Here is a 25037-nt window from a genome sequence, read left to right on the forward strand (position 1 = left end):
CACTTTCAGGCATTTGGTCATCTTCTTGGTGACATTAGTTGGCAAGTTTTCAGTGAACTAGCACACACAGGGAGACCACCAACACTGGCCAAAAAGTAAAAACCAGGGTGAACCTGTTCCAGAAACAAGCTATAATGTCATGAGGGAGCACAGTCAGAACACTTCGCACCACAACTGCGGCCCTAGTCTACTCTGCTGCAGAATACTGCTCTGCCTCATGGTCCTGCAGCCGCCACACAAAAATTGTGGATGCGCAGCTAAATGCCACGCATGAGGACGGTGTCAGGGAAGCTCAAGTCCACTCCAACTGAATGGCTCCCAGTGCTATCCCACATTGCCCTGCCTGCCATTTACCACAACGTCACCGTGCTCCGCGAGATGGAAAAAAATTGTCTTTCCCATTCATGAAGTCTTGAAAAACCCATCATGAAGGCGCTTAAAATTGCACTGGCCATTCTGGGAAATAGCAGCCAATATTCATGCAGCTGGTATCGACCTTCTATCTAGATGGACGGAATCGTGGGATGCATGCAACAAAAAGAACTAACACCTCATCACTGACCCAAAATTAGAGGTCCTTGGCTTCGACCTCCCTCGACAGCGCTCAACCCAATCCACACAGGGCATGGACGATGCAGCCACCTGCTCCACAAGTGGAAGGTGATGAATGACCCAACGTGCAACTACGGCCATGAGTCCCAGACCATGGAGCATATCACATCAACCTGTCCACTAAGATCTGTTGCAGGAGGTACCTCATTTCTCCACTCGGCATCTCAGGAGGCCATCAAACGGAGAGCCAAACTAGACATTCCATTATAAGCATTTCCCATCATACGAAAAGTGACAAGGGTGCTACAGTGGCACCACGGTGGCATAGTGGTTAGCACTGTTGCCTCACAGCGCCAGGGACCCGGGTTCGAATCCGGCCTCGGGTGACTGTGCAAACTCCACACAGACATTCTCCCCGTGTTTGCGTGGGTTTCCTCCCACAGTCCAAAGATGTGCGGGTTAGGTTGATTGGCTATGATAAATTGACCCTTAGTGTTAGGGGGATTAAATACATGGGGTTACGGGGATAGGGTGGGATATGTGTTGGTGTAGGGGTTGCGGGGATCGGGTGGGATATGTGTCGGTGCAGGCTTGATGGGCCGAAATGGCCTCTATCTGCACTGTGGGGTTTCTGTGATTCTGTGGGTCTCAGCATTTCTAGGTTAGGAAGGAGAAAATTAACCAGAAATCCCATTCCCAATTACTATCCAGCAACTCCTGCTGGAAGCAAATATGAGGGGAAATGAGCAAGGACGGGATCTGGCTCAGTTCTGATAATCTCCATGGCCAAACAGTCTGCAAACATAACCATCGAGGTTCACACATCAACAATAGTGCTTTTGCAAAGTATTACCAGTCAACTGAGACCTACGGAACTGAACTCCAGCAAAAGGTCATGGGCCCGAAGGTTCGCTAGGGGCGCAATCAGCAAATTGCGTCCAGAATGCGCTCAACTCTGAGCTAGTTTTGCCGAGGTGAAGTTATGGCCAAGTTTCCATACAAACTCATTAGCATATGTCCAAACATAAAATCTCCCATGAATCAGCACAATCAATCGGCGTAATCAAACATAAATGATTCATGACTGGAACAGGGCCAAGGGCTAGGGTGGAGTAGTATAAAAGGCAAGGAGAAAAAATTCCCCTTCAGACCACAAGGGAAGCAGCACTTTTCTCTCTGTTTAAACCAATTGATGATTTCTGCAGCAGCAGGGCAGACCTGTGGCTTCAATTGACTACTGGTCAGGTGATTAACACTGGATTAATGTGACCAAGGGTGTCTGTGTGCCCGAGAAACTAGGTGCAATGCAATGAACTGAAACCAGCCATTCCAACCTGGGTGCATGGCCAGTATTGTGGGCAGGAACTGGTTCAGACGAAAAGACTGTTGAACTAGCGTAAAAGATCATGAATACTTGAGCGTAAGGTAGATATGGGTGCAACTCACTTACGCTTAAAATGTGCAACCTTATGTGGTATTTGTTTTGATCAATACATTTAGGGATTCCTGCAAGCAGTTATATAGAGATTCCTGCAGACAGTTATATAATAGTCATTTAGAGATTCCTACAACAGATATTTACAGATTTCTGCAGGCAGTTAAGTAGAAATTCACAGTCATCATCTTATAAAGACAGTAGCACTCACTCATCCTTCAGTTGCCCCTTCTTCGCTGGTTCCTCTTGTTCAACTGGCACTTCCACTTCTCCGTCCTCTGGCATACCTTGCAAATAGGGATTCATAGGTGGAGGATGCCACACTGAACCATATTTAAATATTCGGAAATCCTCTGTTCGCCATTTAGTAGGAGAATCACCCTAAGTGTACAGAAACAGCATAAGCAACTTGGATTTCAAAACTGTATCTTAGTTTGGATCAATATTTCTCAGACAATAAAGTAATTGGGCAGTACTTATATAAATTCTGGAGCAAATTAAATAGTTTAGCTACAACCCTTGACTTTATTATATTCGAATATAGCAGTATGACATTTGGAGTGTATTGTTATTTCCCCTGAATGTAACATCTTCAGCTGAAGAAAATTAAAACATAGTAAATAAGGTTAACTAACTGTTAAACAGGCACGCCAACACCAAAACAAGGGAGGCTATTGCTATTAAAAAGAACAAACTAATTGAAATGTTTGTAACTTTAATTCACCTGCAGAATAGAAAACAGCTTCCATCTATAGTATATGTGTGCTGGGTTCTTGTTCTCAAATAGGAATCTGGTAAAGGAGTTGATGAGAAAAATAGTCACATCATGTCACTACATTAATAGAAAAGGTGATTAAAACCATCGAGAGGTTATTAATTTTTACCTAAACTGGGGATTATTAATTTCTCGATTCATAATTACAGCTTCAAAAATTGGTCCCTCACGCACCACAAATTCGATCATTCGATGAATTAGGCACAATAGGTTCCTAACAGAACAAAAGAAAATTAAAAATTGTTCAAAAATACCCAGTTAAACATATCTTAAATACTAGCAAATGACAGAAGTACTTTCAAAAGTGAAAGCCATTGAATCAACAGAAATAAGACAAGCTTCGAAGTTGATGCTGTCCCCTTTCTCAGTGTAATCCACAATCTTAAAACAATTGGTGCAGTGTTTCAAAATATATAAAGCAGATCTCCAATCCAACAGAAAACTTCCACAACTACAACCGACTATATTTTTTACTGCATTACTTACTACTATCAGCTACTACAGGCAATATTCTTGCAATTGCATTTAAAAGTTTAAACTTAAAAAAAAACAGTTTGTGCGAATTTTGTACTCATCAGTGCGAAGGATGTTAGTGCTGGAGAATGGAACACTTTTCCATTCTGGGCAGTTAGATGTGGAGTAAAGCTCCCTCTACTCTGCTCCAACGATGGGCCTCAGCCCCAACCTCAAAAGCACCCCTAATGCACTCGTGACATTTTTCCATTTCCCACAACAACCATCCTGTGGCCTCTCACGTGAGATTGCCAGTTTTCTGCTCTAGTCCCATGCCCACTGGGAAATGGATTGAGAATGCCCAAACTTATTTCACAGATCTATTTTACACCTAGCAGACAGAAGAGGCTGGGCAAGATCTGAACCCAGGTCTCTTATGATGAAAGGCGAGTGTCTAACCCACTGCACCACCCAATTCCCCCTCCCCATACGTATAAGCGAATTATTTTTCTAGCATACGTATATATTACCATGGTTTTGGATGGTACATTTTCCTACAGTTGTACTTACTTCCACTTTATTTATATCAAAAAAAAACAGGAATGGTATTGTGTACAAAATTCAGGAGCAATGACAAATATCAATGCCAACTTAGCATTTATAGCTCAATATTTAACCTTTTAAAGCCACAATATACAACAGGACCTTGTTAGGCACTAAGCTAATTTGAATTGCTGTTGAGGTGCAATTGCAAAGAAGTGAAATGCAGTATTTGAAAATATTGATACACTTGCACTCTGGAAGCCTCAATTTAGTCAATCCTTTCTGATATTCGCTGCTAAATGTCCCAACTTCAATAACCACCAAGTTACTGTACAACAGTTACAAGTCATTATAAACATGTGCTTCAAGGAACATAAAGGCAATGGATGGATGCACTAACTTGGATTGCATTTTAATTCTGGTACATGCCATTATGACAAAATACTCCACTAGTGTAGTTCTTGGTGTTTTGCTGACGTATATTGCAGCTTTAAAACAAAATTGTTAAAACACAACCATGTTCTAATATCCACAAGATTTTTAGAATGTTACAAAAAAAATCTGAAAATAACAAATCAACGTTATAAGTTGGTTTCACAAATCCATTGTAGCTGGTACACACAAGTATAGAAGTTGTTATTTGCAGTGTAAGCATTACCTGAAAGTACCAAGTGTCCATAATTCATGTGGCCGAGTTGATTACTAATAGTAAAAACTACCAAAGAGTGAGGAGCTAACAGGCTCAAACCGTGGTTGCGCATCCTTGTTATCCCACGAAGCCCTGGATATTCGCACGGAACAGTGAAAACCAGCACCAGGCTCTACTCAGTTCAGCGTCCTGAGGCACCAGCAGGTCGCCACTTCAGTCCCCTGTTCCTCGGGTCCATTCATTGCGCTGTGACTAAGGCACACTCTATCCACAAATCTATTTTTCTGGTTGTTTTAAGCTATTACGTACCAAGAGTCCCCATTCCTCTGAGCAAGACATCACAGCACAAGCTGAACCAAGTTAATTACTCAGCAACATCAAAGTATAAGTCAACACTTCAACAATATTTTAGTAACAAAGTAAAAAAGACCTCTCTGCCAAAATTAGTTTAAAAAAGCCTCCACAAACTTCTAGTTATAATTAATGAAAGCATTATTTCAATATAGAAGGAATAGTTAACTCTAGTTAATGGGTCATTTTATTTTAAGCCATTCCTAGGGCTAATTATTGATAATTCATGATCTGAAAGTGGAGTTAACGGAATATTTCTAGAACTATATGGTTGCTCGCAGAAATGGGGCCCATCCTTTAAGGCACGTAAGCATGTGTGGAAAAAAATCCTTTTGTCTACTGAACGTCTTGTCGCAAATAGGCTGCTTAGTCGTAGTAGCAGTAGTAGTAAGAATGAACTGAAAGTGTACCTTTCTGTTGGGATAACCACTTTGACTACGGCTTCGGACAGAGTCTGCACATGAAGTCACATCAAATAGTAAAAATATAAAGAATGTGAGTATTGGCTGGTGAAACACTGCAGGACATACAGCATCAAGAACAAAACAAAAGCAACAGTTGATATTTTAATGCTATGTTTAGCTGGCGTTTAATCAGAAAACAAAAAAAAATTACAAAAACAGACGTAAAGCACTAAATACTCCAAAACAGCTTACTCACCAGGGCATTTGGCCTAACATATAAAATCTATACATCTGGATTTTGATAAAAGTTTGCTCTCCTTTGATTGTTCTGTAGCACACGCTACTCTAGGGAGTACTGCTGGGTTCAATCATCAGTTGCTGGGCCTCAGTACAGAAATAGTCTAAAATATCACTACATGGCTATATGCAGAGTATCACAAAATGCAAAATATAATAATTTTGGTGTTGTGGGAATCAGAAAGTCAATTCTTAAAAACCCGAGTTTAAAAGCACAAGTTCTGTTTTAACTTGGATAAAAGCAACAGTATTGCAGAGGTTATAATTAATGATATCCTGCAGTACTGAGGTTACCCAGTTATTTTACAACATCTCAAGACTTTGGAGGTGGGTAATAGCATGCCTGCACGCCAAAATAAAGCAAAAAAAAGTTTAAAGAAGTCCACTGTGCAACAACAGTACAAGATCATGACCACCTATTATTGGGACACAATGAGCTGAAAACAATCGGTTCTGTATGTGATACATTTGGTTGAATCTGTAACTGAATTACTAGTGCAACAGACAACCAAGATCAGTATCAATCAAAAAGGCTAGAGTTGAGAAAAAGTTGTGCGTCTTCAACATGGGAATGAATCTTTATTTTACTAATTGTAAACAAACATATTTACACTGCATAAGGCACCTCTTAGAACATATTTAAATTCTACATATAGAGTGAAAGTTGATCACTAAAATACAGACTTCGATTTAGACAGTAAGAAAATTTAAAGAGTTTGTTTTTAAGAAGCTGAATATAGGGAGTTAGGAGGTAAATTAAAAAATAGGACCTCAAAGGTAGTAATCTCAGGATTGCTACCAGTGCCACGTGCTAGTCAGAGTAGAAATAGAAGGATATTTCAGATGAATATGTGGCTAGAGGAATGGTGTGAGGGAGAGGGATTCAAATTCTGGGGACATTGGAACCGGTTCTGGGGGAGGTGGGACCAGTTCAAACCGGACGGTTTGCACCTGGGCAGGGCCGGGACTGATGTCCTAGGGGGAGTGTTTGCTAGTGCTCTGGGGGAGGGTTTAAACTAAAATGGCAGGGGGTTGGGAACCTGAGCAGGGGGACAGAGGAAAGGGAAACAAGGATAAAAGAAAAAGATAGGAAGGAGAAAAACCAAAAGTGGCACTCAGAGAAATCAACAGTTTAAATCAAACATGGCCACAGTAAATAATAATTCTAATGGGTCTAACAGCGTTAAAAAAACAAGCCTGAAGGCTTTGTGTCTTAATGCGACGAGCATTCGTAATAAGGTGGATGAATTGGCTGCGCAAATAGAGGTAAACAATTATGATTTGATTGGGATTATGGAAACATGGCTCCAGGGTGGCCAAGGCTGGAAACTCAACATTCAGGGGTATTCAATATTCAGGAAAGATAGGCAAAAAGGAAAGGGAGGTGGGGTAGTATTGCTGGTTAAAGAAGGGATTAACACAATTGTAAGGAAGGATATTAGCTCTGATGATGTGGAATCTGTATGGGTAGAACTGAGAAATACCAAGGGGCAGAAAACGTTAGTGGGGGTGGTATATAGACCTCCAAACAGTAATGCGGAGGTTGGGGATGGCATTAAAAGGGAAATTAGAGAGGCGTGTAATAAGGGCACGGCAGTCATCATGGGTGACTTTAATCTACATATAAATTGGACTAACCAAATTAGTAACAATATTGTGGAGGAGGAATTCCTGGACCAATATGTCGAGGAACCAACCAGAGATCAGGCCATCTTAGACTGAGTATTATGTAACGAGAAAGGATTAATTAACAATCTTGTTGTACGAGGCCCCTTGGGTTGGAGCGATCATAATATGATAGAATTCTTCATTAAGATGGAGAATGAAGTTGTTGACTCAGAGACTAGGGTCCTGAATTTAAATAAAAGAAACTATGATGGTCTGAGGCACGAGTTGGGTAGGATTGATTGGGGAATGTCACTCAAAGGGTTGACGGTGGATAGGCAATGGCAAACATTCAAAGATCGCATGGATGAACTACAGAATTTGTTTATCCCAGTTTGGCATAAAAATAAATCAAAAAAGGTGACTCAACCGTGGCTAACAAGGTAAATTAGAGATAACATAAGATCCAAAGAGAGGACATATAAATTGGCCAAAAAAAAGCAGCAAACCTGAGGATTGGGAGCAGTTTAGGATTCAGCAAAGGAGGACAAAGGGATTAATTAAGAGGGGGAAAATAGATTATGAAAGTAAGCTTGCAGGGAACATAAAAACTGACTGTAAAAGCTTTTATAGATATGTGAAGAGAAAAAGATTGGTGAAGTCAAGCGTAGGTCCCTTGCAGTCATAATCAGGGGAATTTATAATGGAGAACAAAGAAATGGCAGACCAATTAAATACACGGTGGCATAGTGGTTAGCACTGTTGCCTCACAGCGCCAGGGACCCGGGTTCGAATCCGGCCTCGGGTGACTGTCTGTGTGGAGTTTGCACATTCTCCCCGTGTTTGCGTGGGTTTTCTCCGGGTGCTCCGGTTTCCTCCCACAGTCCAAAGATGTGCGGGTTAGGTTGATTGGCTATGATAAATTGACCCTTAGTGTCAGTGGGGTTACAGGGATAGGGTGGGATATGTGTTGGTGTAGGGGTTACGGTGATCGGGTGGGATATGTGTCGGTGCAGGCTCGATGGGCCGAAATGGCCTCTATCTGCACTGTGGGGTTTCTGTGATTCTGTGATATTTTGGTTCTGTCTTCACAAAGGAGGACACAAATAACCTCCCAGAGATGCCAGGGATCATAGGGACTAATGAGAGGGAGGAACTGAAAGAAATCAGTATTTGTAGGGAAATGGTGTTGGGGAAGTTGATGGGATTGAAGGCCGATAAATCCCCAGGGCCTGATAATCTACATCCTAGGGTACTTAAGGAAGTGGCCCTAGAGATAGTAGATGCATTGCTGGTCATCTTCCAGAACTCAATAGACTCTGGAACAGTACCCATGGGTTGGAGGGTAGCTAATGTTACCCCACTATTCAAAAAAGGTAGTAGAGAAAAAGCGGGGAATTATAGACCGGTAAGCCTGACATCGGTAGTGGGGAAAATGCTACAGTCCATTATAAAAGATGTAATAGCAGAGCACTTGGAAAACAGTGACAGGATCGGACAAAGTCAACATGGATTTACAAAAGGTAAATCGTGCTTGACTAATCTACTGGAATTTTTTGAGGATGTAACTGGTAAAATAGATAAGGGAGAACCAGTGGATGTGGTGTATTTGGACTTTGAGAAGGCTTTTGATAAGGTCCCGCATAAGAGATGTTCCCGGCCATCGGGAACATCCTTCCTGCATCTAATCTGTCCAGGCCTGACAGAATTTTATAGGTTTCGATGAGATCCCCTCTCAATCTTCTAAACTCCAGTGAGTATAAGCCCAATCGACACAATCTCTCCTCATATGTCATTCCTGCCATCCCAGGTATCAGCCTCGTGAATCTTCACCGCACTCCTTCCATGGCAAGAACATCCTTCCTCAGATAAGGCGACCAAAACTGCACACAATACTCAAGGTGTGGTCTCACCAAGGCCCTGTACAACTGCAGCAAGACATCCTTGTTCCTGTACTCGAACCCTCTTGCTACGAAGGCCAACATACCATTTGCCTTCTTAACCGCCTGCTGCACCTGCATGCTTACCTTCAGCGACTGGTGCACAAGAACACCCAGGTCTCTTTGCACTTCCCCTTCTCCCAACCTATTGCCATTCACATGGCACATGGGATTGGGGGCAAGGTATTGACTTGGATAGAGAACTGGTTGGCAGATAGAAAGCAAAGAGTTGGAATAAACGGGTCGTTTTCCGAGTGGCAGGCAGTGACTAGTGGGGTACCGCAAGGATCGGTCCTAGGACCCCAGCTGTTCACAATATATATTAATGATCTGGACGAGGGAATTGGATGTAATATCTCCAAATTTGCAGACGACACAAAGCTGGGTGGGAGGGTATGCTGTGAGGAGGATGTCGTGAAACTCCAGTACGATTTGGACAGGTTGGGTGATTGGGCAGAAACATGGCAAATGCACTATAATGTGGATAAATGTGAGGTTATCCACTTTGGTGGCAAAAACAGGAAGGCAGATTATTATTTGAATGGCAATAGGTTGGGAGAAGGGGAAGTGCAAAGAGACCTGGGTGTTCTTGTGCACCAGTCGCTGAAGGTAAGCATGCAGGTGCAGCAGGCGGTTAAGAAGGCAAATGGTATGTTGGCCTTCGTAGCAAGAGGGTTCGAGTACAGGAACAAGGATGTCTTGCTGCAGTTGTACAGGGCCTTGGTGAGACCACACCTTGAGTATTGTGTGCAGTTTTGGTCGCCTTATCTGAGGAAGGATGTTCTTGCCATGGAAGGAGTGCAGTGAAGATTCACGAGGCTGATACCTGGGATGGCAGGAATGACATATGAGGAGAGATTGTGTCGATTGGGCTTATACTCACTGGAGTTTAGAAGATTGAGAGGGGATCTCATCGAAACCTATAAAATTCTGTCAGGCCTGGACAGATTAGATGCAGGAAGGATGTTCCCGATGGCCGGGGAGTCCAGAACCAGGGGTCATAGTCTAAGGATAAGGGGTAAGCCAGTTAGGACTGAGATGAGGTGGAATTTCTTCACCCAGAGAGTGATGAACCTGTGGAATTCTCTGCCACAGAGGGCGGTGGAGGCCAGTTCATTAAATATATTCAAGGAGTTGGATATATTTCTTAAGGCTAAAGGGATCAAGGGATATGGGGAGAAGGCAGGGACAGGGTACTGAATTTGGATGATCAGCCATGATCTCATTGAATGGCGGAGCAGGCTCGAGGGGCCGAATGGCCTACTCCTGCTCCTATCTTCTATGTTTCTATGTCTATGTTTCTATGTAAAAAGTGATTAGGGCATTTAGTTAGCATCTAAGAAACTTAAAACAGCACATTTAGAGTACTGTGCACAGTTCTGGTCACCATATTACAAAAAGAATATCGAAGCACTAGAGAAAGTGCAAAAAAGATTTACAAGGATGATACCAGAACTAAAAGGGTACAACTATCCGGAAAGACTAGGACTTTTTAATTTAGAAAAAAGACCGAGAAGTGACCTGATAGAGGTCTTTAAAATTATGAGGGGTTTAATAGGGTAGACGTAGAGAAGATGTTCCCCCTTGTGGAGCAGTCCAAAACTAGGGGCCATATATATAAGATAGTCATTAATAAATCCAATAAGGAAGTTGTTGAGGCAAAAAGCATAGATGCATTTAAGGGGAAGCTAGATAAACACACGAGGGAGAAAACACTAGACGGATATGTTGATAGGCTGAGATGAAGTAAGGTGGGAGGAGGCTTGTGTGGAGCATAAATACTGACACAGTTGTGTTGGGCCGAATGGCCTGTTTCTGTCCTGTAAAATTCTATGTAATAATAGTGGCTTGATCAGAATTATATAGCTTGAGTGTTACCTATGACACGCTAATAATGAAGGCCAACTAGCAATAAATAAAAACAGCAGGAACATGCTGAAAGGATGTGAAAAAAATGTTTAAGATGTAATCCACGATAGTGAAGCAGGGCTGCTTTTTTGAGTAGCTCTATGGATATTTGAGTCAAGTACTTTTTTGTAGAGCAGACAATGCTGGTGTGACAGATGTTTTAATATATATTAGATAGACACTAGAGGTAGGTTGTGATCATTGTGATTTCAAACTGTTGACTGATCCCCTATTTTGGGAAACTAAAGTTATTATGAAGGACCAATAGAATGTAGTGCACGCCTGAAATGTTTCATTCCTATTACAGTATTTGCATATCAAAATGGACAGCACAAATCATTTTTTTCATAACTAAGCTTCCCAACTCTACTTAAACTGGTTGTTAAATGACGCTGCCTTCAAAATACCACAAAGACAAACTGATAAAGTGCAGTACATTCCAGCTTGTTTGGAAAAAAAAATCTATTTCATTCCATATTAGGTGTCAATTTTGGGTTGAATTGAACTGTTGACGCCAAGGTCCCAAAGACACGTGAATAAATAACACCAGCTCCACATGTATTTCTATATACTTTGACATCTCAGTGACCAGATGCTACTTGCAAGAGCCTCAACATTTATTGCAATTTATATCTACAAAAAACAAAATTTAAAGAACGAGTAATGGAAGTCAACCTTCAAACATTTAAACAAATGAAGACTTACAACACTAGACCTACAGTAATATTTTTATAAGCACATTTAATTTTTGATTCTCTAGCATGCACAGAAATCATTCACATCTTTTTACCTTCTCAAATTCCTCCTTGGATTTTGATGGTGGCAGTGGCATATCGGGGTTCCTCAGCCTCGCTCTAGGCTGTGCATTAAAAGGTAAACCCGATGGAGGAGGAGGAAGAGTCAATTCCATCATAGCTGGTGGAATGTATATAGGGTATGGGGGGGTGGGCACTGCCTTCCCCCAACCCAGCTTCATTTCATAACCCATTATAAATTTCCCTGTAAACATGACACCACACCTGATCTTTAGCACATCAGATAATTTGGTTTCCCTTTTAAGTATTAGTCTACCAAGTTAATTTAAAATGTACTAACCATGAACGCTCAAGAGGACACAATTTCAAATTAAGTTACATCGAAAAAGCTACATCTAAATAGCTGTCCCGCAATTTGTTAATACTTTGTACTTAGTGTTTATTTTTATGATGTCTTTAAAAAACAAAGGCCTAGAAATTCAGTGGGCCTTGCGCCCACTTAGCGCCTAAAGAGGTCTTTTGCGCCGGCGGGGTGGTAGCGCTGAAATTGAGTGCAGCGGTATTGGCGGCGGTAGCCGTTAGCGCTGCGCCGGGACCGATGACGTCATCGGTGTGCGCGGTGGCCCGTAACGCCCCGAAACCGCGCCGATCCCCATATTTATTTGCGCCCGCCTCCTCCGAAGCGGGCGCAAACAGCGAACAGAAAACGGGGCCGTCCTGCTGCCATAGTGGGGCGCTTTAAAGCTGAAGGTGCGTCCGGCCGCTTTTTCGGCGGCCGCCTGCCCGCACCTCCTTCCCCGGCCTCCTCCACCCCCCCCCCCGCGGCATTGCCGGCTGGTTTCCGTGGAGCCCGGCACTTCTCCGTTGTGCCGGGCTCTTTTGCCGGCACTCGCGATCGGGGCTCCGGCCGCTGCAGGCACCTCCCCCTTAAGAGAAGGGGGAGGCCTGCAGTACCGCAGCCTGCCGCACCGCATCGGGTGGCGCTGCAGCAACTAGCGTGCCGATATTCAGTTGCAGCGCCCCAAACGGAGGCGGGCACACCCTGGTATAGCGCCCGCTTCCGAATTGGGGCGCAGAAGACGAATATACGGCGTGCGCTAATGCCTCCCCGCCCAGCGCTAACTTTTGGGCGCGAGCGAGCTGCCCGCGCCAAGTGAATTTCTAGGCCTAAATCTTTACCTATAACTAAAACATATTGGCCCAGAAATTGATGGAAAAAATAATGGTGACTTCATGGTGCCCGCCATTATTAGTGCAGAAAAAGCCAGCAAAGAGATACGCCATGAGTTGCAAATCGCCACAAATTGCTGGACGATTTGCGCCACTCCGCCTTTAGCCTTGCAAAAACGGGAGCTTAACATCAACATCCCCATGAGTGTCAAGAAATTGCTGAATTTGTGCAGTAAATAAATACGAGTGACATTTAGGGCTGGTATTGCATATCGTAAGGATCCTGTTAATGATGTGATTTGTGGTCCTGACATGAAACTCAATCTCGGAGGCCCAGAAAGGGAATAATTGAAACTGCGGAGTCTCACTCTTGCAGGTAGTAAATTGTTCCTAGAGCTTTTTTTTTCCTAACTTTAACTTTTTGTCTTTTTTTTCTCTCTTAATCCAATCTTTCTTTCCCTCTGTTTATTTCTTTATCTGTATCTAATTTGACTATAATTCACCATATTGCCTTCTCCATCATCCCCCGTTTCTTTCTCTATCCTTAAATTTAATTGGCTGAGATAGACCATTGGACCCATTGTTCATGATGTCCCAGATGCCCTTTGACCTTGCCGCGCTGTTATCAATTCCCAGTTGCAACAATTTGCGGTGCAAAAATAATACGACCTGAAAGGTGAGGAAAAAACCCAATTCACGGTGCTCGCCGCAAGGTGCCCCACTCCGGCAATTTCTGGGCCATAATTTATTTACTGTAACTTATCAAATTCACAAAAGTACTCTAAAGTTTGAAACTAAATTAATATCAGCTTCACACAAAAATGTTGAAATGTTTATGTTTAAATGAAACTGAGTCTTTGTCAACTGTTGCACATCGTGGTACAGCCTTGAAGCTGATGGCAGGTTTGCAAGAGATGACCAAGATCACCCAGTGTCAGATAATACTCCTGAATACCATATCCCGCAATCTAACTCCGTACAAACGTGCCTTCTACTTTGTTCTACTTACCATTGAGAGATTTGAGGGCTTTATCTGCATGTTTTCTATTCATGAAGGCAACAAAGCCACAGTTTCGGAGTCTAGCTCGCTCTTCCTCTGTTCTAGGCCACATGATTTTTACGCTTGCCAAAGGGCCAAACTTGCCAAATTCCTTGCAAAGCATCTCTTCGTCCATCTAACAGAAGCACAGAAAAATCTGTTACCAAAAAACTGACTCATTAAAAAATATGGAACCCCAAGTGTCAAGTATGCTAAAATGTGACAAGCTACAATAAACGCTTGAAGATACCTGCGGGTTTATGTTTCCGACATACAAGTTTGTAGTATGAGGATCCCCTGAATCATATGATCCTGGCGTATCATCAAGCACTAGATACAAAGTAAAAATAATGCATTTCATATTAGCAATTTGTATTTTTGCAATACATAAATACACGCTTCGTCTTTGAAGTCTTAAGATGGTGTTGTAATTTAAGGGACTTTAGCATTAAATTGTAAGGTATTTCACGCCCTAACTTAACAAGAATACCTCACTTCTAACTCCCTTCATGTGAACTAGATATCACTTAGGACATGTACTACAAATTTAAAAAGTAAAAGGGAGCTAACATTTTTGATGACTAGAGTTCAAATCTGTACAACATAGCAAGGGATTAATAAATTAACTTTGCCTGCAAAGCAATGGTTCAATGTGTACTATTAACATTCTACTGTGAATCAAAATAGTGAAATGAATGCTCACAGACACGCCTGTTTATCTGTTGTTCCAGTTCAGCAGGCATGGGTTCAAATCTACTTGGTCTTAAATTTCCATCTTTAATCTTTTTTTTATTTTTATGTCTCTCTTCACGCTCTTCCTGAATCCTGTAGGGATGTTAAAAAAGACACCATCCTAAATAATGTGTAATAAGTACTCAATTCTATTTTTCTAAGAAACCATTGCTGTATTCATTTAAGAAACTATGATTTAATATTCAGTTCACAGTACACTTACTGTTTGAGCTCTTCTTTAAATATTTCCAGATTACTCTTCTTTTTTTCATCTTTTACTTTTTTGATAGTCTATTTTAGGTGAATGGAGGGAAAAAAGTTACTTATCCTGTACAGAACAATTATGCTAAGACACACTCAAAGCCCTACTGCAAAGTTCTTTGTCAGAAGTTAAACAGCACTTGAAGTCATTACTTGACTGGCATTCCAAATTAGAAACAAACTTTCAAAAATTCCAACACATTTCCTTAATTCTATCCTTAAAATGTATATTTTCCTTAGAGTTAACTAACTGTATAATTATGCATTGGTGCAAACTTAGCTTCTTGATTAAAAATATGCAGTTTTCTCCACACTATTTAAGTCATTCACTGTCCTGAAAGAAGTTAACCAGAAAGATTGGTTGATATTCTTGATACAGAAGAGAATACTTTCAACATAAAGTATTCCGCCATCTAGGTCTGTTTAAAAAAAAAATGCACAAACTGCAGAAATGTTTCTCCCATCTTACAGGGGATGGTTAAAACTTCATGCAACTTCCCACCTTCATAGTAACCCTCCCTTCCAGCTCTCAAGCTTCCCATGAAGCTGTTATGGTGACGTCAATAATGGGCCTCTCAGCAAATCAACCCATAAATACAATGAGGAATGGCATCCAATGTTTGGTCTTGAATGCTGGCTGAGAGGCATCAGAGTTCAAAAACCTCAGAATAAGATAACTACGACAATGTGCGCCAAAACGAAAGGCATCACCCACAAATACTTTAAACATAGATCACAGGTCATTGATTTCTAGCACATGAATGCAGTGAGTCCTTTTCATATTAGGTGAGTTGCAAACAAGTGTATGATTAGGGTAGGATGGTCAAAGTACTGTTTAAGTTCAAAATGTTTTCAGATAAATGGCCAAAGTGATTGAGGATTTCCAATATTTTCAAAAGAAACCAGGACATCATTGGCGAACTTCAATATGCAAAACTAAACTGAAGGGATATCACTTTTGAAAATCAGATGCAGTACCAATACACAAAATAGTTAAGAGTTTGGCCTGCCTTAAAACAGAATCTAATCGACACCCCTTTCTCAAACCACTTTAGAAAGCTGCTTAAAATTTAGCTTGGGCCCCTCAATCCACCTACTCCCTCGTAAAGGGGTTGCCTCATACTGACATAGTCTTGGGGGTTCCTACGGCCATCCAGTACCTCAGTCGTGTGAGCCAAGATAATGAGCACCTTCAGGCTATTTAAATGTAAAGACATCAAAGCCAAGGGTGATCCTGTGCTCACCTACCATCCAATTTGGAAGCACCTACAGCAGGAATCACTGAGCAGCCATCTGGAGAGGGACTGATTTTCTTGTCCCTTATCAGCCCAGTTAACTTAGCTCAGGCCAGCCACTGAATCCGGAACCATGCTGGACAAGAGAGCTATAAAATTCAGATGATACATCTCTTACACTGCTTGTCCAGCATCCAGTCCTGGATGAGCCATATTTCCTCCGTTTAAATACTGGGATGACTGAATCCATCATCTTCGGCCCTCACCCCACCCCCCTCCTTGTTGCCGATTCCATTTCCCTCTTTGACCACTGTCTCAGGTTGAACCAGGCTGTTTGCAACCTCACCGTCCTTTCTGACCACATGCTAAGCTTCTAACATATCCTCTGCATCACAAAGGCCTCCACCTCTGTAACATGGCCTGTCTCTGCCTCTGCTCATCTTATTGAAATGTACATCCCCGCTTTTGTTACCTCTAGACTTGACTATTCCAATGCTCTCCTGGCCAGCCTCCCATCTTCCATAAACTTGAGCTCATCCAAACTCTACTGTCCATATCCTAACACGCACAGAGTCTCACTCATCCATCAACCCTGTGATTGCAGACCTACATTGGCTCCCGGTCCCAAAAAGCCTCAAATTTAAAATTCTCATGTTCAAATCCCTTCATGGGCTCACTCCTCCCTATCTCTGTAATCTTGCCCAGCCCTACAATCCTCTAAGAACTATGTGTTCCGCCAGCTCTGGCCTCTTGAGCATCCACCACTCCCTTCAGCCCACTATTGGCAGCTGTGCCTTTAGCCATCTAGTCCCCCATCGCTCCCTATGCTTCTCCGCCTCGCTCCTCCTTGAAAGCCACCTCTTTGACCAAGCTTTAATCGTCATCCTTCCGAATATCTCCTGCTTTGGCTTGGTGTTGATTTTTGTCTGATTATACTTCAGTGAAGCGTCGTCATATAATTTACAACAGCCCACTACTAGTGGGTAAATATAAATTATTATATAACCGTTTATTATACGTACAGGTTTCTTCACTTCAGAAGGTACAGTTGGTGTAGAAGGTACTTCTTTTTGTGTCGTTTTTATTTCGCCAAACTTAGCTTTAGGTTTATATAGTTTAGTCTTCCTTTCGTCTCTTTCCCTCTCATCTGAAAAATGAATCCAAAAGGCACAATCACCAAAGAAGTGAAATATCCAAACTCCCAAAGTGAATGTCCGGTCTAATGCTGCAGTTATACTGTAGGTATCATTGAGACTGGTATGTGCCTTTAGAGTGGTGTGTCTTTTTTTTTTATTCGTTCATGGGATGTGGTTGTCGCTGGCAAGGCCAGCATTTATTGCCCATCCCTAGTTGCCCTCGAGAAGGTGGCGGTGAGCCGCCTTCTTGAACTGCTGCAGTCCGTGTGGTGAAGCTACTCCCACAATGCTGTAATGTAGGGAGTTCCAGGATTTTGACCCAGCGACGATGAAGAATCAGCGATATACTTTTAAGTCAGGATGGTGTGTGACTTGGAGGGGAACTTGGAGGTGGTGGTGTTCCCATGCACCTGCTGCCCTTGTCCTTCTAGGTGGAAGAGGTCGCGGATTTGGGAGGTGCTGCCGAAGAAGCCTTGGCGAGTTGCTGCAGTGCATCTTGTAGAGGGTACACACTGCAGCCACGGTACGCCAGTGGTGGAGGGAGTGAATGTTTAAGGTGGTGGATGGGGTGCCAATCAAGCGGGCTGCTTTGTTCTGGATGGTGTCGAGCTTCTTGAGTGTTGTTGCAGCTGCACTCATCCAGGCAAGTGGAGAGTATTCCATCACACTCCTTACTTGTGCCTTGTAGATGGTGGAAAGGCTTTGGGGAGTCAGGAGGTGAGACACTCGTCGCAGAATACCTAGCCTCTGACCTGCTCTTGTTGCTACAGTATTTATGTGGCTGGTCCAGTTAAGTTTCTGGTCAACGATGACCCCCAGGATGTTGATGGTGGCCGTTTCGGCGAAGTAATGCCGTTGAATGTCATGGGGAGGTGGTTAGACTCTCGCTTATTGGAGATAGTCATTGCCTGGCACTTCTGTGGCGCAAATGTTACCTACCACTTATCAGCCCAAGCCTGAACGTCATCCAGGTCTTGTTACATGCAGGCATGGACTGGGGCAGCAACACGTTGTACCAGCTCTTTCACATGACTTGCTAATCAGGGGAAAACAGCTCGGAACATACACACTTAAATATATGCAATGAGACATGTTTGCTGGTCTCCAACTTCTAGCAAAATTTCAATTAGAAGACAGCCAATAGGACATGAGGCTCTTTCATAACTTAAGAAATTTATAGATGGTCTCTTTCTGGTGGGAAAGAATCAATCTCTAGAAAGCTATAGTTGTTTATACAGGAAACTTTGTGCTATCCGGCACCGACGGGACCGAGCTGTTTCCGTTCCCTCAAAACTGCCGGACACACCAGCGCTGATGTTGAAACATACGGAGATTTTCAGCTCCGTGTGAATCAACAAACCCTGTTGCTTAGCAACAGCTTCTAAACAGTCGGCAAGCATCTCTGTAGTGTCTCTAGCTGAAGCTGTTGCTTAGCTACAGACCTTGCAGAGCTTGACTGTTGAGAAGAAAAAAAACCTAACGAAACGGCCCCTGATTTTTGCCGGTGGCTCGAGCTTGCCGGACATTTAGCCTCCGGATAACACAAAGTTTCCTGTAATTATGACTGACGTTTAGTCAGCATTCAAAATGCATGGTTATTTACTGTGATAACAGAGGAAGAGCCTTGAAGGTTTTAAAAACTGGCAAATACAAAACAAAAATGCATTGTTGGGATAAATATAAATAAAATTGTTATAAGCAAGGGTGAAGCACATTACTTTAGTCACTAAAAGCTATACAAATCAGCACGCGTTTCTTGACTGTAGTTGATATGCTTGGTACCAGAGATAGAGCTTGGTTATCGGGTAAACTAATTGTTCAGTATTAAAATTAACAGCACAATGATAAATAGGACACACACTCTGTTGGATCATTGAAGTCTTGACTATGGCTCTAACTCGCATAATATTTAAATACTCATATCTGTGGTTCCATTTTTAAACAAAAAAAGTCACTACATTGTGGCACAATCAATTTAAAGTACATTAAAAGTTACCTTTAACTGCATTTACAATGCCACCTCTTACAAAAGTTTTTACATTGCCTGTACCGCCCGAGTCAAACGAAGCTAAAAATTCTTCATAGATTTCAGCTGCCTTTAGTTCCTCCTCCTGTAAAAACAGTAGTTTATATTTTTTCAACTATCATTTATTTTCACATGACATGACGAGAAATACATCACTAAGGGAAAGTTTTCTAACTGGCACTCATAATTAAAGCTGCTGTACCCTACTATTGCTCTAAATAACCTGTGGAACTAAAGATACTTACTGCTGAGAGATAAATACCATTCCTTGCATCGTTCTATAAAGTGATATGTTTGAAGTAACAATTTCAGTGGCACTCAATTTGTCCACTCACTCCACAAATTTCCATTCTTCACCTGAATTTTAGAGTCCGCACCCTAGACCTGCTCCACAGCAGAGTACTTTACTTGAGCAGAAACCTTTCTTTTCACTGAGTTTTCGAACAGCAAAGTATTCCATTGCTTTTTGAAATACAAGGATGCTCACTGTAAAATTTTACCTGATCAAACTTTTTTCCATTAGGAGAATGTTAAATATTGCTTCTAAGGTTTAAAACTAAATTACAGTGCAAAATGGCATTTTAAAACTTTATCAAGCACAGGACTTTTGACAAATTATCAAAACAGTATTTTAAAAACTATCAAACCCAGCCTTTTGATTTACAATGAATTACACAAATCATATTTTAGCTCATATGCCTTACCTTATGTTTCTCAATATTAAATGTAATCAATGTCCCCATATTTCCCTAAACTACCAATTCAAGCTGGATGTTTTTCTACAAATTACAAAAACACTTCGGCCTAGAAATTGAGTATAGCCCCGCTTGGGGCGTTAGAATTGGCAGAGCGCAAATTTTATAGCCAGACGCAACTTATCGACACCTCGTGCGATATTGGGTTGCAGCGCCCCAAAGGTGATTGAGGCACGAGTTCAGGCGTTACACGGGGCAGCTAAGGCGCTAACATGCCGGCGCAACCTAATATCGGGGCGTCCAGCCGCAGCGCAGGTGCTCTCAATTACCCATGACCACAAGACTTCCAGGCGCCGGCCAGCTCTTAAAGGGGTGGGTCAGGCAGCTCCAGCATCCACACTCTGTGCCTTGTAGGCCTGCAAATCGGCACAGGCCCTTCTCTGGCGCAAAAAACTTGGAGCATATAGAGAGGGTGAGGCAGAGAGCAGAGCGCTTCACCAATGAGTCTCTGGAGGAATTGGTGGCCGTAGTGGAGCGCCGGCGAGATGTCCTCTACCCCGACAATGGCAGGAGGCCTAATCATAAGGACTACCGACGAGCTGGGAGGGATGTTTCTCAGAGGGTCAACTCCAGCAGCATGGCGACCAGGAGCCCTGTGCAGTGCAGGAAGAAATTCAACGACCTCACTCGGGCCGTGAGGGTGAGTGGAGTTAATGTAAACTTATGCATCCCTCCATTAGCACCTGACTTTATGGCTACAGGGTGTGCTATGCCCCACTGGCCATCTGTCAGCAAGCACTCATGGCCCTTTCTGGTCACACACATGCACATTTGACTCAGGGCATCATGTAAGGGCTGTTCCACCATGGGGGGCATGAGATGATAACCCAGGGCATCATGTAAGGGCTGTTCCACCATGGGGGGGCATGAGATCATCATTCAGGGCATCATGTAACATCACTTCCCATCCTTTGCCCTGCAGGCCAAGCTGACGAGAAACCGCAAGGAGCAGCTTCGCACCGGAGGAGGCCGTTCTCAACTGGAGCCTCTGACGGATCTCGAGGAGAGAGTCCACCAGATTGTGGGAGGACGTCGGAGTGGTCCTGTCACCACTGCAGCTGCCGACCCCATTGTCCACAGCGATGGTAAGGTTTGCTACTATTACAGCGGTCACCTTCCAGTTGTTTCCCCCGCCAGCATGCTTTCTCAATGTGGAGCCATATCATAGCATTGCCGCACTGTTGCATCCCTTGCTGCCAAACTATCCTTTTGCTAAAGCCACTCTTCAACCTCCCTGCTTTCAGATGCTGCGTCACCAGCTCGGGAGCCGGCCCCTCAAGCTGCCAGTGCCAGTGCCTCCAGAGGCGACGACCAGGAGGAAGCTGGACCATCCGTGCCAGCCTCAGGGAAGCCACCGCATCTGGAGACTGGGGATAGTAGTTCCCTTGAGGGGAGGGGGAGCTCTGATGAGGAGCCAGTTGCAGGAACCAGCGGCCTGCAGCAACGCGCGGGGGGTAGACACGCTTGGGGGCCGTCTCCCCAGAGGGCGAGGCAGGCCACCATGACTGCTGCACAGAGTGCAGAGGAGGTGCGTAGCCTTGCTGAGATGAGCGCCCAGGCCCGGCTCAGGCACACTGAGCTGATGGCTGCAGTGGGGAGGATGCCCGAGTCGATCGACACACTGGCAAAGAGTGTGCTGGACTTTGGGGCAGCAATGGAAAGGACTGTCCAGGGCTTCGGCCCAGCAATGGAAAGGTCTGTCCAGGGCTTCGGCCCAGCAATGGAAAGGTCTGTCCAGGGCTTGTCCGATGCAGTGGAAAGGTCTGTCCAGGGCTTGTCCGAGGCAGTGGAAACGTCTGTCCAGGGCTTGTCCGAGGCAGTGGAAACATCTGTCCAGGGCTTGTCCGAGGCAGTGGAAAGGTCTGTCCATGCCTTGTCCAAGGCAGTGGAAAGGAGTGTTCCAGCCTTGTCCGAAGCAGTGGAAAGGACTGTCCATGGCTTATCCGAAGCACTGGCATCTGCCACGCAGGTCCTCACTGCTGCCACGCAGTCACTTGCTGGCCTCGTCCACACGCAAATTGAGGCCACGCGAACACTCACTGCTGCCACCCTAGCTGCATCAGGCAGGATCAACCCAGGCCCTTGCAGCACCACAGCAGGCCATGAATCTGTGGAGCAGTCGATTGTGGCGTATGATCCTGTGCGGCCCCGTCAGAGTGCTAGTGTTTCGGCCGACCATGGTGCAGGTGTCCTCTCTCTGCATGTGAGCAGTCCTGATGCCACCGCTGGCACGTCAGCAGAGCAGCTGCCACCACCTGCACGGCAGACTGCTAGCAGACATGCCCAGTTGGAGCAGCCTGCTTGCGGGACCTCCAAGCCCAGAGGTCGTCCAGGCCATCCCTCAGGGGCTTCAGCGCTTCCAGACACTCAGCAGGCGTCCCCCAGCCTTGACGCAGCCACTGGGGTCCAATTACGGAGGAGCTGCAGGGAGGGAAGGGGCTGACCTCGTAAGAGGAGTCAGTCTCCATCAAGGGGTCACCAGTAGAGGGAGGTGCTAAGACGTCTCTTTTTCCGGATTTAAGGCCGTCCACACCTGCTGCGTTTATTTGTTATGGTTTGGTTAGTTTCGCCGGTTTGCCAGACAGTTATCTGTCAGTTTGTTAGTTATGATTTCTGTTACCATTACGTTGTTATGCTGGAAGGAAGCACTTGTTTGAAAATAAAGAAAACATTTTATTTACAATCGAACTGTACACTATTTACAATCATCGAGGCCTTCATAGGCTTACAGCGAATCGGAGGGCGCTGTTCGATTCACAGCCACCATTCCGTCCGAGGGGCCTAGAACCGAGTCCTTATGAGCCTCTGACGAATGGCCCTTCCAGTTTCTGGAGCCCTCCCATCTTCCTCCTCCTCCTCCTGATCCTCCTCACCCGCATGCTCCTCCTCCTCCTCCTGCTCTGCTGGACCTTGAGGGTCGGCTGGCATTGGCTGGGTGTGTCGAATAGCCAGGTTGTGGAGCATGCAGCAGACAACAACGATGCGCGCCACATGCTCCGGCGAGTACTGTAGGGCGCCCCCCGAATGGTCTAGACAACGGAAACGCTGCTTCAGCACACCAATTGTGTGCTCCACAATGTTCCTGGTGGCCTGATGGCTGTTATTGTAATGCTCTTCTGCCGGGGTGCTGGGCAAACGGAGCGGGGTCATGAGCCATGGGCAGAGAGGATAGCCCTTGTCGCCCAGAAGCCAGCCTCGTGGGTGAGCCGGGGCCTCAAAAAGGTCAGCCACTGAGGTCTGCCGCAGGATGAACGCGTCATGGCTGCTGCCAGGGAATTGTGCATTCACCACCATGATCATCTGCCGGTGATCACAGACCAGCTGCACATTAAGGGAGTGGAACCCCTTTCGGTTACGGAACTCCTCCGGATTCTGTAATGGCGCCCGCAAAGCCACGTGTGTGCAATCAATGGCCCCCTGCACCATGGGGAAGTCCGCAATAGCCGCGAAGCCCTGTGCGCGCTCCCCCTGCTTCTCCAGGGTCACAGGAAAGGTGATTAAATCGCGCCTCCTTTTGTAGAGGGCAGCTGTCACTTGCCGGGTGCAGCAATGCACCGCAAATTGAGAGATATTTGCTATGTCTCCAGCTGCTGCCTGAAACGATCCGCTGGCGTAAAAGTTGAGCGCAACAGTGACTTTCACAGCCACCGACAGAGAGGTCCTGCACTGTATCCGCGGCTGCAGATCCTCAGCAAGCAGGTGGCACAGCTCAGTGACAACATCCTCACCAAATCTGAGCCTTCGCAGACACTGCTCCTCCGACATGGTAAGGTAGGAGACCTGCTGCCTGAAAACCCTGGCAGCGTATGGTTGGATTTGGCGACGTCCATTGGCCCTCCTCCTTCTGGCCAATCCCGGCCCCCTCTCCCTCCGTCTCTGTGCCCTTGCCAGTTGTTCAGCCAGGATGACGTTCCCCTCCAAAGCAGCTCCCGTTATTCTGGCCGACGAGTAAGACGCAGTCAGCTTTCTGGATCCAACTGTTCTGGACAGGGCGGAAGGTCCCAAGGCTCCTCTGGCTCAATAAGAACAAGTCTGTGTAACTGAAGGTCTGCAATTCTCTCCAGCAGCGAGCAGTATGGCCAGGCCAAATGGCTGCCGCTTTTATACTAGTGCTGTCCCCTTTAAAGAGCGCCCCCCGAGTCCGAGAAGGACCTGGTAACGTTCCATCCAACTATCACTAATAGCGCCAGGCGGAACGGAGGGGGGCGCCACAGAATTTCCGGTACGGGGCGCCAAAAAGGCATTGCACAATGAAATGACGTCATTATCTGGCTGCGCCCGCAAAGACTTAGCACCAGCGCTAACAGGCTACTCAATATGGCAGGATGCGCTAGGATCACTGCGCACGTCCGAAAATTGGGTAACGCCCCAAATCTCGGGCTCTTTAGGCACTAATCGCTGGCGCAACCAACCGAATTTCTAGGCCTTCCTGTTAGTTATTGTAACATCAATCCAAAAATCAATCTAAAACACATACGCATAGCTACTAAATTTCAGAGCATGTTAGATTCATTTTATATCACACCACAATTCCCAGCAGACAGATAGAATCCACAAAACACTATCAAATGGAAAAAGCAACACAAACCTTCTTTCTTAGTTCCTCCTGCCCTTTTTTGCTCAGGGTCCTTTTTGAAGCTAAGCTCTTGAGTTTACTTTCTGCCATTTTCTGCAGATAAATGAAAGCATGATTTCACCTGGTTCACACTTGGACTAACTCCAAGTCAGCAAAATGCTAAACTTGGTAGATCATCAAGTGCTCTAATTCAGTTCCCGCTGTAGTCACACTTGGACACAGTTAAAGAAAGCTGCAGAATAGCACTACCCAAAATATTACAGTTGCCCATACTATTGACTCAGGTAGAGACTCGGGCATGGAGCTTATGGGGAGAGAATTGGAGAGAAAAGGTTGGAAGATTGGGAAATAAGAATTCCCAGTAAAAGTTTTTACCACATAAGAAACAAAACTCAGATTAACAAAAATGTGTTTAATAAAAATGAGCTACAGCATTTTAT

The 25037-nt window shown here is 44.5% G+C and overlaps 1 protein-coding gene across 6 annotated transcripts in view; it reads right to left on the reverse strand.

Annotated features, from left to right (window-relative positions):
* Positions 1 to 25037, reverse strand: part of LOC147124937 (U2 snRNP-associated SURP motif-containing protein-like) — a 65747-nt gene that overhangs the window by 27618 nt on the left and 13092 nt on the right. For 3 of the 6 annotated variants that reach the window (XM_085994879.1, XM_085994863.1, XM_085994872.1), the window contains exons 3-14: positions 24610 to 24690; positions 19237 to 19351; positions 17127 to 17251; positions 14832 to 14899; positions 14580 to 14701; positions 14127 to 14206; positions 13847 to 14012; positions 11703 to 11911; positions 5169 to 5212; positions 2872 to 2976; positions 2712 to 2778; positions 2199 to 2368 (exon numbers count right to left, since the gene is read on the reverse strand). In XM_085994879.1, the coding sequence (XP_085851005.1) occupies positions 2199 to 2368; positions 2712 to 2778; positions 2872 to 2976; positions 5169 to 5212; positions 11703 to 11911; positions 13847 to 14012; positions 14127 to 14206; positions 14580 to 14701; positions 14832 to 14899; positions 17127 to 17251; positions 19237 to 19351; positions 24610 to 24687 (1349 nt within the window). In that variant the 5' untranslated portion in view covers positions 24688 to 24690. The other 3 variants (XM_085994895.1, XM_085994887.1, XM_085994904.1) reach the window with 3 other exon arrangements.

Source organism: Somniosus microcephalus, chromosome 1 (genome assembly GCF_052327205.1).
Source record: "Somniosus microcephalus isolate GS21.2 chromosome 1, FLI_Smic_1.0, whole genome shotgun sequence".
NCBI classification, from domain to species: Eukaryota; Metazoa; Chordata; class Chondrichthyes; order Squaliformes; family Somniosidae; genus Somniosus; species Somniosus microcephalus.